Raw genomic sequence first — 17,596 nt, 5'->3', positions numbered from 1 at the left:
TTCTGAAATGTGACTAACCGGCTTCCTTACTATGAAGATCAGGAGGAGCCACTCACGGAGTCCTCATGCCTAAGGAAGCATGCCATACAAGAGACAAGGGCTTTGCCTCTTCTGTCAAGAAAAGATACAACAGCATTACCTCAATCTTGATCCTTCCCTCCAAGTATACAAATACTGAGGCAGTAGCCTGTGAACCTAGCATCAGTTCAAATATATACAGAGTTGTGCTGTGTGCCTAGCACCATGCTTGCAGAGTGTGTGCCATCCCTGAGGATTAGAAATATGAGAAAACAAGCAGAGAAAGGGGCTCCCCCAGTTGCTACCTACTCCCTTCACGCCGTATCTCAGCAAGGAAGTAGTGCTATAGCTTACCTCTGCTTTTCTATTTCTGCTTTAATTTCATCTGGTAAGGAAGGAAGAAAAAACACATTAGGAACACGCAACATTTATGTAAAGGAAAACTTTACTAAAAGGTATCTGGAGACCACTGAAAAGATTGTTAATGAGATGTTTAAATACAAAAATGCTGATATGAAGTGAAAGAAATAATTGTAAGAGCAATAATAATAGCTAACACTTACATGGAGTGACTGGCTAGGCATTACTGTGAGTATGTGTTTTAGCTCATTTAGCCCTTACAATGATCCTATGAGGTCCATACTATTATAATATCCATCTCATTTAGAGCAGGGTTTCTCAGCCTTGGCACCACTGACATTTGGGGACGAAGAATTCTTTGTTACGAGGCTGCCCTGTGCACCCTAGGATGTTTAGAAGCATCCGAGCCCTCCACTCACTGGATACCAGAAGCACCCCTGATCCCTCTGCCATCTTGAAAACCAAAAATGTCTCTAGACATTGCCAAGTGTCTCCTGAGCAAAACTGCTCTTGATGAGAAGCAATGATTCTGATGAGGAAACCAAGGCACAGCAGGGTTAGGTAACTTGGCTACTGTTGCATATCAAGAACTGGGGAGCCAGAATTTGAACTGAGGGTTTCTGGCTCTACAGCCCATGTTCTTACCTGTTTCCTGTTCTGCAGAATGCATGTTCGTGACAGTTAGCTGACACAATATCATGGTAATATCACAATTTCTCAACTGTGTGCAAATATGCATAGAAGACCGGAAACCGATATAACAAAGTATTGAAATGCATAAAATACTGAAAGTTGTCTAAGTAGTGGAACCTACTACTACGACATTTTCTATGATAAGCATATATACTTCTTCTTAATCAGCACTTCTAAAAACAATTATAATAAAATATACATAACCTACAATTTACCATCTTAACCATCTTTTAAGTTTACAGTTGAATGGCATTAAGTACCTTCACATTGTGCTAAGTAAGGCACATGTAATTTTTTTGAATTAAAATTAATTTTAAAATCTTAACCACAGAGGTTACAACTACACTGGCAGGGTTACAGGAATAGCGTCATTTTTCAGAAATCACAAACTCAGAGATAGTCTTATTTCCAGGAAAACAAGGTTTTGTGCCATTAAAACAACAAAACACCCTGTCTAAATACACAGAATTCCCCCACATCCACTCAGTTGAATGTATTTCTACATGTTAGACCCACAAACCCACGTACTATCAAATCAGGCATGGGAAGGTTTGCTCTCAATACCATGTATTCAGATCATCTCCAAAAGGCCACCCTCCTTAACACAATCTCTAGAGAGCCAGTAGTGTGGATATGGCACTAGTTATCCTAGCAACCCCAGGACACAGTACTGAAGGTTGCAAATTTCCTTTTCTTAGATAACTCCATTCTAGACTCAATTTGAAGACGTGAAAACCAAGTAAACTGACTCACTGGAGGTAGCAATTTCTATCTAACCTTCAAGCCTGACTTTGTATATCTTATTACACACATAAGAAAACAGAAGAGAAATGCCTAAATAACTAATAGCAACCATTTTGCTCATGGACCATAAGGGTTGTGACACACAGGGTCAGAGAGCCGTGTGGCATGGATCTTGCCCCTCAGGGAAAAGAATTCACAAAGGAAATGCTCCAGCTTCCACTAGCAGAGGCCCATGAAGTTGTGGGAGATCCAGCCCGTGAGGCTGGCAGCCACGCTATCAGCTTTTAGAAACCTGTATCTATAATGCTAAGGCTCTGCTTGGGTGACAAGATATGTTACTCTGTGACATGCCAGCTGGGTGCTCCTGCCCAGACTCAAATGCAAGTTTTCCTTCCAATCACTGTTACCTTGTTAGAGTCAAGTTTAAGTCCTAAACCTATCTGAAGCAATGAGGTATTCGCAAGAGTTGGTGCCGGCCTGTGAGCTCTAAAACAATCTGTTTTGAAACGCCACTATAGGCCAGGCGCGGTGGCTCACATCTGTAATCCCAGCATTTTGGGAGGCCGAGACGGGCAGATCACGAGGTCAGAAGTTTGAGACCATCCTGACCAACATGGTGAAACCCCATCTCTACTAAAAATACAAAAATCAGCTGGGCGTGGTGCCACACACCTGTAATCCCCACTACTCAGGAGGCTGAGGCAGGAGAATCCCTTGAACCCGGGAAGCAGTAATTACTGTGAGCCAAGATGGTGCCACTGCACTCCAGCCTGGGCGACAGAGCAAGACTCTGTCTCAAAAAAAAAAAAAAAAAAAAAAAACACAAAACAAACCAAACACAAAAGTTACACCAACTACAAAGGCCCATGGAGGCCAGGCGGGAAATGTCAAGAAAACACACGGTGAGTGTAAGATCAAAGAAAGACAGGACCCCCTCTCCACCCAGTACAGGAAGGGGTGCGGCAGCTCCTCAGCTCCAGCTGACTGGAATCTTTAGAGTCCCTGAGCCCACGGGTGCTAATTGTTCTGATTTTTCCAGAGGTCGAAATCCAGATTTTAAGTGAAAGCTCTGATTGCAATTCAAACACCTTCAATTGTTTTAAAATTATATTAAATAGAAAAAATAAGATCTGGTGTTCGATTGATCAGTATGATGACTATAGTTAACATTAACCAACTGTACATTTCAAAATAGCTAGGAAAGAACAATTCAAATGTTCCTAATGTAAAGAAAAAATGAATATTTAAAGTGATAGATATCCCAGTTACCCTGATTTGACTATATGAAAGCATCCAATTATCAATGCACCTGAAAAATATGTACAGCTACATGTATCAAAAAAAATACATTTAAAAAATATTACGGCTGAAATAAGACTGGTTTGCAAGCTGCCTGGCTCTGAGGTTACCACTCGCCAATTCTGCTTTAAGGGGTGGAGAAGAGCCGAGGAGAAAGTGCTTCAGTGACTGCAGAAAAGTACCTGCAGGGGATAAAAGTGGCTTTTAAGGACTGTGACCAGTGCTATGAGGACAAAACATCAAGTTTTCTATAAGCAAAATGTGGTCCAGCCAAAGAACAAAGAACTAAAGAGCCAGAGAACTGAAGTTCAAGGCCAAACTCCATTATAAATTTTATAGATGAAAATCAAGATCCACAGAGGTTACAAGTTATTAAGTACTGGAGATAGGACTTAAACCCAGAAAATCAGGCTCCAGAGTCTGTGTTCTCCTGGATACCTTGACTCTCAAATAAGCATATTGAATTACTCTGTAAACTATAAACGCAGAAGAGTTTAAATGTGTGGTTTTCGTAGCACTGATACCAACCATGAATGCTACAACCATGGTTCAAAACACTGGTGTTTTACTACTCTGTGAACCCATCCAGCTGGGAAGGCTAGTTTACAAGCCTTCTGAAATCTCCCAAACCCCTTTTCCAGCCTGGCATGACCACAGCAAAGGTAAAACCCGGTTTTGGAACAGGAATGAGCAAGGGCTGACAGGACTGGCAGCAGGAGCAGTGCAGGGCACAGGGACCGAAGAGAGCAGCCCTCTCCTGTGACCAGGAAAGAGTTGCTACCTGGAAGAGTAACTGCAGAAACCCAAGAAACTTCAGTTGCAAATCCTATGTTCACAGATTTTCTTTAGTTTTCTAAATTTACCCTTAAGTACTCCCACAAGAATTAGGAATTGTTGCGCTTTCTAAACTACTCTTTGTTGAAGAAAAAAAAACCTTGAGGCCAGTCCCCGTGGCTCATGCCTGTAATCCCAGCACTTTAAGAGACTGAGGCGGACAGATCAGTTTAAGCTCAGGAGCTCAGACCAACCTGAGCAACATGGTAAAAAGACTTCGATTCCATCTTAAAAAAAAAAGAGAGAGAGAGAGAGAAAGAAAAAAGACACTCTTGAAAAGACTTCTCCACTAGGCCCAGTAGGGGCCCAGATGATAACGGTATCTTTGTAAGGGATGGGAGGAAGCCCATGGAGGGGCTGGGAGAGGGTGGCCTGACTCAACTTTTCCTCGGACAGATCACTCTGGCTGCTGTGAGGATAAAGAGGAAGGTAGCCAGGACAGAAGCAGGGAAACCAATCAGGAGGTTACTGCTAATAATCCAGGCTAGCAGCAATGGAGGCTTGGAGCAGGACAGAGCCTGTGCAGGTGGAGAGAAGGCATATTCTGAAGCACACTGGCACCTTTTGTTTTTGTTTTTGTTTTGGAGACAGAGTCTTATCCTCTCACCCAGGCTGGAAATGCTCAAATAGCAGTAGTCTCATATAGCCCAACCTAAAAGTTGGGTTCTTGATATATTTGGATAATGCAATCTTTTTTTTTTCCATTAAAAGAGGAACAATCCCATCAAAAAGTGGGCAAAGGATATGAACAGACACTTCTCAAAAGACATTTATGTGGCCAAAAAACATACGAAAAAAAGCTCATCATCTCTGGTCATTAGAGAAATGGAAATCAAGGCCCGATGTGGTGGCTCATGCCTCCAATCCCAGCACTTTGGGAGGCCGAGGCAGGCAGATCACCTGAGGTCAGGAGTTCAAGACCAGCCTGGCCAACATGGAGAAACACCGTCTCTGGTAAAAATACAAAAAAATTAGCTGGGCGTGGTGGTGCATGCCTGTAGTCCCAGCTACTCAGGAGGCTGAGGCAGGAGAATCACTTGAACCCTGGAGGCGGAGGGTGCAGTGAACTGAGATCGTGCCAATGCACTCCAGCCTGAGCAACAAGAGGGAAACTCCGTCTCAAAAAAAAAAGAGAGAAATGCAAATCAAAACCACAATGAGATACCATCTCAGGCCAGTTAGAATGGAGATCATTAACAAGTCAGGAAACAACAGATGCTGAGAGGATGTGGAGAAATAGAAACGCTTTTACACTGTTGGTGGGAGTGTAAATTAGTTCAACCATTGTGGAAGACAGTGTGGTGATTCCTCAAGGATCTAGAACCAGGAATACCATTTGACCCAGCCATCCCATTACTGGGTATACACCCAAAAGATTATAAATCATTCTACTATAAAGACACATGCACATGTATGTTTACTGCAGCACTATTCACAATAGCAAAGACTTGGAACCAACCCAAATGCCCATTAATGACAGACTGGATAAAGAAAATGTGGCACATATACACCACGGAATACTATGCAACCATAAAAAAATGAGTTCATGTCCTTTGCAGAGACACGGATGAAGCTGGAAGCCATCATTCTCAGCAAACTAACATAGGAACACAAAACCAAACACCGCATGTTTTCACTCATAAGTGGGAGTTGAACAATGAGATCACATGGAAACAGGGAGGGGAACATCACACACTGGGGCCTGTTGAGGGGAGGGAGAGCATTAGGACAAATACCAAATGCATGCTGGGCTGAAAACCTAGATGATGGGTTGATGGGTGCAGCAAACCACCATGGCACATGTGTATACGTAACAAACCTCCATGTTCTGTACACGTACCCTAGAACTTAAAAGTGTAATAAATAATTTTTTAAAAAAAAGGAGGGAGAAAAAGGAACAGGGAAAAACTGTGTGTGGCAGGTGCCTCACAGATAGCATGGCACAGCCTGATGTGGCAGAAAGAAAAGATACAGGTGTGAGACAGAGCTGCGTTCAAGTCCTGGCATGGCCATCTATTAGCTGAATGATGCCACAGGTGGGTTATTAAACTTCCCTGAATCTTTTTTTTTTTTGAAACGAAGTCTCACTCTGTCGCCCAGGCTGGAGTGCAGTGGTGCCATCTTGGCTCACTGCAACCTCCACCTCCTGGGTTCAAGCGATTCTCGTGCCTCAGCCTCCCAAATAGTTGGGACTACAGGCACGCGCCACCATGCCCGGTTAGTTTTTATATTTTTAATAGAGACAGGGTTTTGCCATGTTGGCCAGGCAGGTCTTGAACTCCTGACCCCAGGTGACCCACCCGCCTTGGCCTTCCAAAGTGCTGAGATTATAGGCATGAGCTGCCACGCCCAGCCAACTTCCCTGAATCTTGAAATAGGAGTGATTAAAAAAAAACCGGCCCCACATGCCCCAGAAACCATAACTAGGCACTGAGAGTGCAGATAATTCTCTCGACACCGCCAATGAGAGAAGTCTTGGCGGTGACTAAGGCGGCAGCTGGCACACAGCAGGTGGTCAATAAATGTCAGTTCTCTTGCTCTTATTTTAAAAGAAGTCAGTATTAAAGCAAAATCTCTAGTGCCATCCGTGGGATCAAGCAAAGCCAAGGGAAAAGGAAAATGAGTGGAACCCTAATGATGATGATGATGATGATGATGATGATGATGATGATGATGATGATGATAGCTGACTCACTGATTGCCTCCTAGTGGCAGGTGCTCATTCAGTCCTCACCACAACCCAGGGAGGCAGGAACACTCTTAATCATCCACAACCGTTTTACAGGTGAGGAGTCTGAGCACAGGGAGGTTAAGCCACCTGCCCACATCATAGCCAGAAGTGCTACTCTGCAGTCAGGATCCATGCCCAGGCAGTCTGTTGGAGGGCCTGCACTCCTGAGCCACTCAACGATGACAGGAGGAGGACGGTGCAGGAAGAGGCGTATATGGCACAGCATACCTGCTCCACTTTATTGTGCCACATCTTAACAGGTGTTGCTTTCCCAACTGCCAATGGGGCAATTAGCAACAATTTCCAGGCTGGAAATGAGGGAGACTGGAGCAGGCTGGGGCAGCTGCAGCTGAAAAGCTGTGCTGTCTTTGCGGGAAATCCTTTCTGGATGTTACCGCTCAGGTCACACACCTCCATTCATCAGCACCTCTGACACCGGTTTGCATTCTCTCTTCCACTCCCAAGGCAAGTCCAACAATGACCACCACCAACCTCAAATCCAGCACTCCCCAACAATCCCATCAGTGGCCAATGCCCCCAGATCCCACAGTAACCCTTCAACCCTCCTCAGACATCTATCTGTAGCAGGCTTCCCCCCACAGAAACCAATGCTGCCCCTCAATTCCTTCAGCTCCCAGTCACCTGCCACGTCCTCCTCCACTCCAAGCCAGCCTGGTGAGGCAGGTCACACTGACTCTTGTCCCCATATATTACTGGGGCACTTCCAGCTCCTTCCTCTTCTCTCCTTCCAGCTGACCCTCTCAACTGCTCCCGGTAGAACCTGTCTCTGGCCTGTCAAACCTTGAGATGGCCAACCTCTTGGCTTTCCTTTTTCCTCATTTTCCAGGGTAGATCTCATTAGCAGGGCTATTATCAGATGACACGCAATCAACAGCCTGGACGCTCTCTGACCTTCAGTCTTAACTTGTGGCAAAATCCCAAACTTAGATTGTACTAGTGTTCCCTTTTCACCTGTCTCCGCCTAAGCAGACCTCTGACAACAGGGCAGGTTGGCAGGCCTACAGAGCCCCAATTACCCATCACGAATGAAACCTGAAATGCTGCCCAGTAATTTGGTCACCTCTCACTCTCCACGATGGCTACTGCACATTTCTCCACCCTCAACGGCCCATCTCTCCCCTTCCGATCATCACTGTTCTGCTGCCATCCTCTTTACTCATATCCAATGGAGTGGCCTCCTACTTCACTCAGAAATTAGAAGTGGGCACAAGGAGACTCCCTCAGCTTGCTGTTAGCAAACCTGCAACCTGACCTACTTCTGGCCTGCTCTCTGCTCTCTCCTGCTATAAGGAAGTGGGTGTCCAACCCCTCCACCTCTGTCATCTCCCATCCCTATCTGCCTTCTCAGGAACTTCACACTATACATAATATCTAGAACCTGATTGAACAGTGATGATCCCTTCTTACCACACTAGGCCACCACCATCACCCTAGACCAAGCAACCGTTATCTCCCACCTGGGCCATCACAAGGGTCTTGTAACTGGTCTCAATGCTTCAGCAATTATCCTTCCTTCCACCCACAGCTTTTCTTAACAGCAGCCAGAGGGATGCCCTCAAAATGTAATTCAGATCACATCGCTCCTTTGCTCAAAATGCTCCAGTAGCTTTCCATCCCACTCCGCGTAAAATTAAAACTCTAAATCTTGGCCTCCAAACCTCTACGTGATCTGGCCCCTGCTATACCTCTGCTCTCGCCTTCTACCACCCTGGCCCTGGCCTACTTGCTCGAACACACCAAGCACATTTCTGTCCCAGGGCCTTTGCAGGAGCTATTCCTGCTCCTGGGAATGCCCTCCCTCCCCCTAGACATCTCCATGACTCACCACCTCACTTCCTTCAGATCCCTGCTCCGATGTCCTCTTCACGGGACTTCCTCACCACCTAATACTGCCACCTCCTTGTCGCCCATACACTGTATCTCCTTACCTGCTTTTTCTCTCACTTTACTCTGATGGATCTTTCCAGTCTTTTCTCATAGTATTTATCACCCTTGACATACTATGTATCAGTTCATTCCCATCTTAAAAAGAGACAGCATCCACCCAGCTTAGTGAGTCAGCAATGGGGGAGTCAAGCTTATCAATCCTCTTTCCCATGCTCTTACTCGCTCCATCACAAGGTTTTGTTGGCTTCATCTTCTAACCAGGTTGGAAATTCATTTTCTTTGCTCTATTTCTATTGTCACCACTAGTCCAGGCCACCAGTATCTCTCAACTAAACAATGGTAACTGCCTGTAATGGTTTGAATGTCCCCACTAAAACTCTGCTGCAAAATAATTGCCACTGTGATGGTATAAGAGTGGAGCCTTTAAGAAGTGATTAGGTCACAAGGGCTCTGCCCTCATGAATGGACTAATATGTTACTGCACGAGTGGGCTTCTGATAAAAGGATGAGTTCGACCCCCATTTCCTCTCTCGCCTTCCGCCATAGGATGACCCTAGCTAGATGCTAGTGCCATGCTCTTGGACTGTGAGCCAAATAAACTTCTGTTCTTTATAAATCGCCCAGTGAGTAGCATTCTATTACAGCAGCACAAAATTGACTAAGATGGTCTCTTCATTGGTTCCTTGGCAATCCCTCTGGTCTTCCCCTAAGATGTTCTGAACACAGTGGTCCAAATGATCTTTCCAAAATAACACACCTGGTCATCCTAACACCTGCTTTCTGGTTTAAAACTGTTCAGTGTTGGCCGGGCATGGTGGCTCACACCTGTAATCCCAGCACTTTGGGAGGCCGACGCAGGCGAATCACGAGGCCAGAAGACGGAGACCATCCTGGTTAACATGGTGAAACCCTATCCTCTACTAAAAATATAAAAAATTAGCTGGGCGTGTGGCGGGCGCCTGTAGTCCCAGCTACTCAGGAGGCTGAGGCAGGAGAATGGCGTGAACCCGGGAGGCAGAGCTTACAGTGAGCCAAGATCGCACCACTGCACTCCAGCTTGGGCAACAAAGCGAGACTCCATCTCAAAAAATTAATTAATTAATTAATTATAAAAATAAAACTCCTCCGTGTCATCTCACTGCTTCTGACCTAAAAAATCAAACTCCTAGCCATGACCTCCAGGTCTTGCATGTTGGGGTCTTGGCCTACATCTCTCACTCCATCTCCACTCTCTTTGCTCAAGTAATGTTCCAACCACACACTGGCCTCTTTCAGTTTCCCCAACAACTGTGTTCCTCTCTGCCACAGAGCCTTCACTCAGGCTGTTTCCTCTGCTGAAATGCCTCCCACCCCCAACTACTTAATTCTCAATGAATGATGAGTGAGACTTCCTCAGGGAAGTCTTCCCTCACTCCTCTGTTAACTGCCCTTGCAGAACCAGGTATCTCTCCTTCAGTACTTCTCGGGTTGTCATTATGACCTAGAGGGCATATCCTCTGAACAATGCCCATCTCCCCCATTCAACTGCAAACTCCTTCAGAACAGGGTCCTTGTTTGTTTTGATCCCTCTACATCATGACATCAGGAGTGTAATCCAAATAAATATCTTCAGAATAAATGTTGGGCCTGGTTTAGTCAACAGGCAAAAGGACTATATTCAGAACAACAAATATACACTGACCACTCCCTAGGACGGAAGGAAAACTTAAGAATTTTGTGTCCTAGCACAACAAGGCTGTTCTCACAAAAGTATAAAACCTAATAAAATATCAAGCCAGAAGGCTTATTTACACCCAAGACACTAAACAGAAACGAGCTTCCCACTGGAAGATTTCAGAAATGAATCAGCAAATGCAAAACTATTTTTTCTAGGATAACCTTGCTGGAAAGAAAGTCAAGTATTTTCCTGGCAGGCCCCCTAAGCCTGGTGAAACTGGTGAGAGCTAAACACAGCTCTGAGCTATTTATATAGGACACTCCATGTTCTTGCTGATTAAGTACACATTTTCACAAGTTCACTCTTTTTCATGAAGAATGGTCTTACTGTTTTCCCTAGCACTGCTTGCAGACTCTCCCCTGAGATTTACAAGTACAGGATACAGCTCTAAATTCATTCCATCCAACCACTGCTTCGCTCATGCTGGAGACTTGCAAAAAGGTCTATAAACCAACTAATAGGGGAAGCAGAGAAAGGCAAGCATTCAATTCCTTTTCTTTTAAAGATTGCAACACCGGGTGGGCGCAGTGGCTCACGCCTGTAATCCCAGCACTTTGGGAGGCTGAGGCGGGCGGATCACAAGGTCAGGAGATGGAAACCATCCTGGCTAACACGGTGAAACCCCGTCTCTACTAAAAATACAAAAAATTAGCCGGGTGTTGTGGTGGGCGCCTGTGGTCCCAGTTACTCGGGAGGCTGAGGCAGGAGAATGGCGTGAACTCGGGAGGCGGAGCTTGCAGTGAGCCAAGATCTCGCCACTGCACTCCAGCCTGGGCGACAGAGCGAAACTCTGTCTCAAAAAAATTAAACTAAACTAAATTTAAAAAGATTGCGACACCAATGCCTCTGAATTTCAGCAGATCATCTATTAGGTGCCAGGTACTGTGCCAGTTACTTAATGAATAGTTCATTTAACCTTTGCAATAATTCTGTGATGAAGGTATTATTATTATCTTTACCACCCTGGAAAACTGCAGCCCAAAAAGGGATCACTGAACTATCAATAAGCAAATCAAAGTTTCAAACTCTCAATCAACTCTCTGCCAATCCTACATATAAATGCTTTTAAATAATCAACAACAAACCAGTTTTTTGACGCTGCTTCTAGACAGATAACCTCCTCCTGAAGAATCCATAGTGGTTTCCAACAAAAAGTAATCTTCCAGGGTCCTGAGTACTGTTATTTCTCAAAATTTTTATGATACACAGCACTTGTAAACAAAATGTGTAATCAAAACACTAGAATTTGCTAAAATTAAAGGCTTTTTTCTTCATTTCAATTTAAAGACTTGTTATGTCAATTTATTTATTTATTTTATTTTATTTTTTTGAGACGGAGTCTCGCTCTGTTGCCCAGGCTGGAGTGCAGTGGCGCCATCTCGGCTCACTGCAACCTCCACCTCCCAGGTTCAAGCGATTTTCCTGCCTCAACCTCCCAAGTAGCTGGGATTACAGGTGTGCACCACCATGCCCAGCTAATTTTTGTATTTTTAGTAGAGATGGGGTTTCGCCATTTTGCTCAGGCTGGTCTTGAACTCCTGGCCTCAAGTGATCCGCCCGCCTCGACCTCCCAAAGTGCTGGGATTACAGGCGTGAGCCACCGTGCCTGGCCATGTTTTTTTTATTTTTCAAATTTCACAGTAATCCTCATGATGAGAATGATTTTTCTGAACACACAGATGTCCATATGATAAATGCCCATTTGTATGTTTTATACACACCCATATACAACTAAGCTTTAGGAATATACTTCCTTAACTGGATCCCTTAACAATATTTAAAGTTAAAGTCTTTTCTACCTTTAAATAAACAAACAACTCCCAGGAGCCACTCCTTCCTTCTCTTTACAACACAACTAAACTCTGGGAGAGCTGTCTATGCTCACCATCTGTTTCCTCACCTCCCACGCCTCGACCCATGCCAGTCTGGTTTTCACCTCCATCACAGCACCAAAACAACTTAAGTTAAGGTCACCAATGACCCATCCGAATCCTAAATCCCATATATTAAATGGAGGGGCAAATCTAAGAATGGATGTTATGATCTATGTGAAGCTACATCATGTGCTGCAGCTACGTTTCCCCACCCAGCTGTGTGGATACAGGCAAGCTGCTCTCTTCCTTAGCCTTGGTCTCCCATTGCCTGCTGTGCCCAAAGAAACGAATCACAATCCAGAATTAATAACAGGTCACAACTAAGGAATTAATAAGAGGGAGTTTACTGCTGATGAAGAGATATCATCAATTAGAAAAACTGATTAACTCCAGCCTGGGCAACAGAGAAACCCCATCTCTACTAAAAACAGAAAAATTAGCCGGGTGGGTGGTGCGTCCCTGTAGTCCTAGCTACTTGGGAGGCTGAAATGGGAGGATCACCTGAGCCAGGGATGGAGAGGTTGCAGTGAGCTGAGATCACACCCCACCACTGCACCCCAGCCTGGGCCAGAGAGCAAGATCCTGTCTCAAAAAAGAAAAAAAAAGAAAAAGAAAGAAAGAAAAGAAAAACTGAATAACTCAAATGAAGCTTATGTGAAATCAGCTCTTTACTCTCATTTCTTTCTTTCCATTAGCCCCTAATTAAAGTAAACCGAGCATATGTGCAGTAAAAACCTGAGGAGCTGTTATCTTTTTGACTCAAAGCTTTCAAATATATCTCAAAATTCAGCTATAGAACATACGGTCTCTTTCCTGAAACTCCACTGCGGTATACTGATTGTTTAAAAGATTCCATGAGTATTTTATACATAAGAACTTTCATACGGAGAAGCAAGAAAACATGGTAGTTAACAGTTAAGATCTTGGACTATGGAGCTAGATTGCCTGTGTTTATACCCTGGTTCCATCACTTACTGAGTTACCCTGGCCAACTTAACTTCTCTGGGGCTCAGTGCTGGAATTATAGGCATGAGCCACAGTGCCCAGTCATAGATACATTTTTCCATATCGAATTTTAAAATAGATTATCCTATTAAGCCTCCAAACTTCATATAGTTTAAGAGCAGAAATATAACTTAAAGAGACATCATGGGAGAAGAAGAGTCTTAAATAAGACAATTATAAAAGGGAGGTTTAAGAATGTAATTATATTCTCCAACAGAGGGCTGAAAGGTTGAAGATTATTAATATATATCAAAGTTTCATTAACAAGGTAAAGAGCAACAGTGTCCTTGGGGCGATGAATACTCTCATAGGCTCTTCTGATTTCTCCAGATAAAGGTTGGAAGGACACTATCCCCTACTTGGACAGTCCCTATCTATGCTTTTGGTATATAGTGCAGATGAATCATTGCGATTACTCCAAATCTGTTCCATCATGATTATCACAATTTTTACGATGGACAACCCCTGTCTTCATTGAGTTTAGTAAGTTAATACTGCAACACAGCCTTTCAATCATGTAATCACATTCTTATTTATTGCATCTACAAACCAAATAAAGCAGTAAGTCATTCCTGAACGAGGAACCAAGGTAAAGAACATCAAACCAGAGTACTTACAGCTTCTGTGGTTTGTCACAGCTTAAAATAGTAATAAAAAACAAATAGTAATAGCAGCAAGCATTTACTGAGCACCTACTACATGCCAAGTTTTCTGTACATGTCAATTAACTTAATCTTTACAATAATCCTATGAGGAAGGTATAAGATTAAGTAACTTGTCCAAGATCACAAAGGTAGCAAGTAGAGGGCAGGAGGTTTAAACACAGAAGTCTAGAGTCCCAAAGAATACACTCCTAGCTAACATCTACACTATACAGCCCCTGCAGCCCTGATCCCCTCCCCCAATATGCTACAGTTGGCGGAATCATATCACAGAAGCTGTTTCCTGTAAATGCTCTTTATCATCCAAGCATTTCAACTTTGAGCCGTCATTTACAGTTCCTCTTATCACAATTAACAACAATCTACACATGGTAATCTCTAAAATACCACATAGCTGCTCCTTATACACTTGCTCGTTTCAGCTATTTTTCCAAATTTCTCTTTCTTTTTTTTTTTTGAGACGGAGTCTCATTTTGTCGCCCAGGCTGGAGTGCAGTGGCGCAATCTTGGCTCACTGCAAGCTCCGCCTCCTGGGTTCATGCCATTCTCCTGCCTCAGCCTCCCAAGGAGCTGGGACTACAGGTGCCTGCCACCACGCCCAGCTAATTTTTCTTGTATTTTTAGTAGAGACGGGGTTTCACTGTGTTAGCCAGGATGGTTTCGATCTCCTGACCTCGTGATCTGTCCGCCTCGGCCTCCTAAAGTGCTGGGATTACAGGCGTGAGCCACCGCACCCGGCCCCAAATTTATCTTCTTAAATGGGACTACTGGGCACAAGACTGGGCCTTGAGAGGCAGAGTGAAACAGCACCAGGCATTATGCTATGTGTTCTACTCTAAGTAAAAGCAGTCATTTCTATTTAACAGCAATGACACACAATTATTCTCTTTAAAAAGATGGTCACTTAACATTATGCATCGGTTCCCTTATGATAGTTCCTATTATGCCATTGGCACAACCCCAATTTGTGATTCATATAACCTGTAGTCAAATTACTTCCTATCTAGGCCATTTCTTACAATTCACTACTAAAAACTGAAAACATGCATTCCACAACTTGTGTCAGCAAAATCTGAACTTCTGAACAAAGATACGATCTGAAAATATCTACTAAATTCTCAGCATTAACGGCCCTTTATGATCCAGGTGAAATTTTTATAAGTAGCTTCCAATAATGCGACGTACACTTTGGTAAAAATTTTATGTTAAGAAGTTTTCTGAAGAGAAAATAAAAACTTTTCTGCCAAATAACTATTTTGAAACCTCCACAACAATATTGAGAGGATAGAGTCCAGGCGGATTTCAACGTGGAGTTATAAATACCAGGCTCTTGCCTAACTAACAAACTGCTTTGCAGTGCTTATCCCACATTGCTGATAAAACAATACCCAACAGTTAGCCTTGGTTATTGGAATAGAAAAGCTTCAAAAATCTAAATCTCAGTAAATTCCTTCCACTGATCCTGAATTTCACGGACTAGCAACTGTTTCCAGATTATCTAGACTGCCACTTCTGCATCAATAGTTGGCCCCTGAGGGAATTTAGGCCCCTCTGAGAATCTGATGAAAGCAAGGGACCTTCTTCCCAGGGAAGTGCAAAGTTCACCAGCCTATTTCTAAATGCCAAAAGAACACTACTCTATACTTTGTAGCAATTTAAGGGAGAAAGGTGATAACAATCTCAAACTGTGTGACTAAATATCAAACTTTCCATTTGCTCAATTTGTTAGGAAAAACAGGTCTTTATAGATTCCAAACCAAAGCCCTTGGGGCAGTGAATTAGTTGAAGACAGCTCTGGTCAAATGTACGGATTCTCCCACCAAGAACTCTCTTCTGAAACTCCACATGGTGGCTAGTTCTTGCCTTTCAGTACTCAGCTCAAATGTCACCCTCTCGGAAAAGATTACTTTCCTGACCACCCTATGGAAAGCAGTCCTCAAGCCCTCTTTATTACATCTTGCTCTTTTATTTTCACAACAGTATTTATTAGTATTCCAAAACATCTCATCTATTGTCTTATTTAATTATTTTGTCTCCTCTTTTCGAGTATAAGCTCCATAGGGGTAAGGACCACGTCCGTCTTGTTCCCCCACTGAATTCTCAGTACCTGGTATGCAGTGGGCACTCGATAAATATTTGGTAAACGATTAAAACTGAAAGATAGGATAGTGATTTTGGTATCAATTACCAAGCCTTTATGAGTTAGAATTCTCTTTCCATAATCGGAGGGTCCATTCAATCAGCAAATATTTATTGAGCACCTACTGTGCGCCAGGAATACAGCAATGAATAAGTCAGACAAGTATCTTTGCTCTAAAGGCCTTGTATTTTAGTGGACTGCTAGGAATAGGCAGATGTCTTGCTCACTACAATGACTGGGAGATCCAGAACACCCTCTACAATCCTTCCTTGAGGGAAAGAGCTATGGGAGATTCCCCAAACGAAAGGAAAACATTCTCCAACTGGTACTTCTAAAACAAGAATCAGGGGTTTCCCTAAACCAATTGGACGGCTCTTCCTACATGCTCTGTTCACCTAGGGGAACCCCAATTAGCAGAGCTCAGGTAACGAAAAAACTTGGGGCAAGGGCTGTTTCTAGGACTTGGAGGCGGTGAGGGGAGGAATCAGGAAACAGGGCGACAAGGAATCGTGACAAAAGTCCTGAGCTGGAACCCTGAGGAACAAGCTCTGGTTGTCACCAACTTGCTAGGTGACCTTGGGCCAGTCCCGAGCTGCCCGGGCAACACTTCCCCCAGGGGTATAATGAGGAGGAGGCCAGGAGGGTGGAATTCGGGATCGGGGGGAAAGCGGAGGCGAGGAGGCCGGGCCAAGGCCGAGGAGGCTAGGGCAACGGCCGGCGTGCTGAGGCCAGCGCGGGGCCGGGCGGGAGGGGCTCACCCACCGAGCGCCACCTGGCAGGCCCTGCGCAGCTGGGAGTGCTGGGGCCGCTTCACCTCCTTGTCGGCTAGGATCTTCTCCAGGGCCCGGGACACGAACATGCTCTTGGTCTGGCTCTCCTGCATGGCCCCGGCCCAGCGGGGGCTGACAGCCCCGCGGGCGGGCGACGTGAGGGAGATGGCGAGCTAGGCTGCGGGCCCGGCGTCCCGGCCGGCACCGGCCGCGTCAGTCCCCGCCGCCCCGTCAGGAAGCGACACCTCGGCCCCACGGCGCCGCCATGTTGGAGCGCGTCACGTGACCACGTGACTGGCGAGGCCGCTACGGCCGCCTAGCGTCCGTCGGCCCCGTGACCCCCAGCGGGGCGGAGCCTACGGCTGGGGGCGGAGCGGAGTCAGGTGGGCAAGAGACAGAAAGCGAGTGTGGAGGGAAGAAGAGAAGGTGGGAAGGGGAGCGGGCATGGGCGAAGGGTATAGGGGACGTGGGGGCTAAAGAAAGGTGAAAGGGAGGAGAGGTGGTGATGGAGATGAGAGGAGAGAAGTGCGGGGTAACAGGAGGTGAAGGGGAGCACGAGAATGGAGATGACCTGGTAAGAGAGGAGATGAGGAGGAGGAAAGGAAGGGGAACGAGAGGACTGGCAAAAAAGAGAACGGTGACAAGGAGAAATGATAAAGGGGTAAGAGGAGAAGGCGAGTAGGAAAGAAAAGAGGTGAGGGAGCGAGGACTGGAAGCTGGTGAATGAATGAGAGGTGATCGGGAGTAAGAGGCGTCAGGGGGGAGAAAGGAGATGAGAAGGCGGCAGTGGGGGAGGCCGGGCGCGGCGGCTCACGCTTCTAATCCCAGCGCTTCTGGAGGC

The 17,596-nt window shown here is 45.0% G+C and overlaps 1 protein-coding gene across 4 annotated transcripts in view; it reads right to left on the bottom strand.

Annotated features, from left to right (window-relative positions):
• ARFGEF2 (ADP ribosylation factor guanine nucleotide exchange factor 2) overlaps positions 1-17,047 on the bottom strand; it is a 112,812-nt gene extending 95,765 nt beyond the window's left edge. For 3 of the 4 annotated variants that reach the window (XM_030914969.1, XM_030914970.1, XM_030914971.1), the window contains exons 1-2: positions 16,748-17,045; positions 373-403 (exon numbers count right to left, since the gene is read on the bottom strand). In XM_030914969.1, the coding sequence (XP_030770829.1) occupies positions 373-403; positions 16,748-16,868 (152 nt within the window). In that variant the 5' untranslated portion in view covers positions 16,869-17,045. Of the gene's footprint in view, positions 1-372; positions 404-16,747 lie in introns of all 4 variants that reach the window. The other variant, XM_010383867.2, reaches the window with a different exon arrangement.
• Positions 17,048-17,596: the final 549 nt, after the last annotated feature.

The sequence above is a fragment of the Rhinopithecus roxellana genome, chromosome 13, assembly GCF_007565055.1.
Source record: "Rhinopithecus roxellana isolate Shanxi Qingling chromosome 13, ASM756505v1, whole genome shotgun sequence".
NCBI classification, from domain to species: Eukaryota; Metazoa; Chordata; class Mammalia; order Primates; family Cercopithecidae; genus Rhinopithecus; species Rhinopithecus roxellana.
Note: the sequence above shows the minus strand (reverse complement) of the source record. Positions and strands in the feature narration are given on the sequence as shown.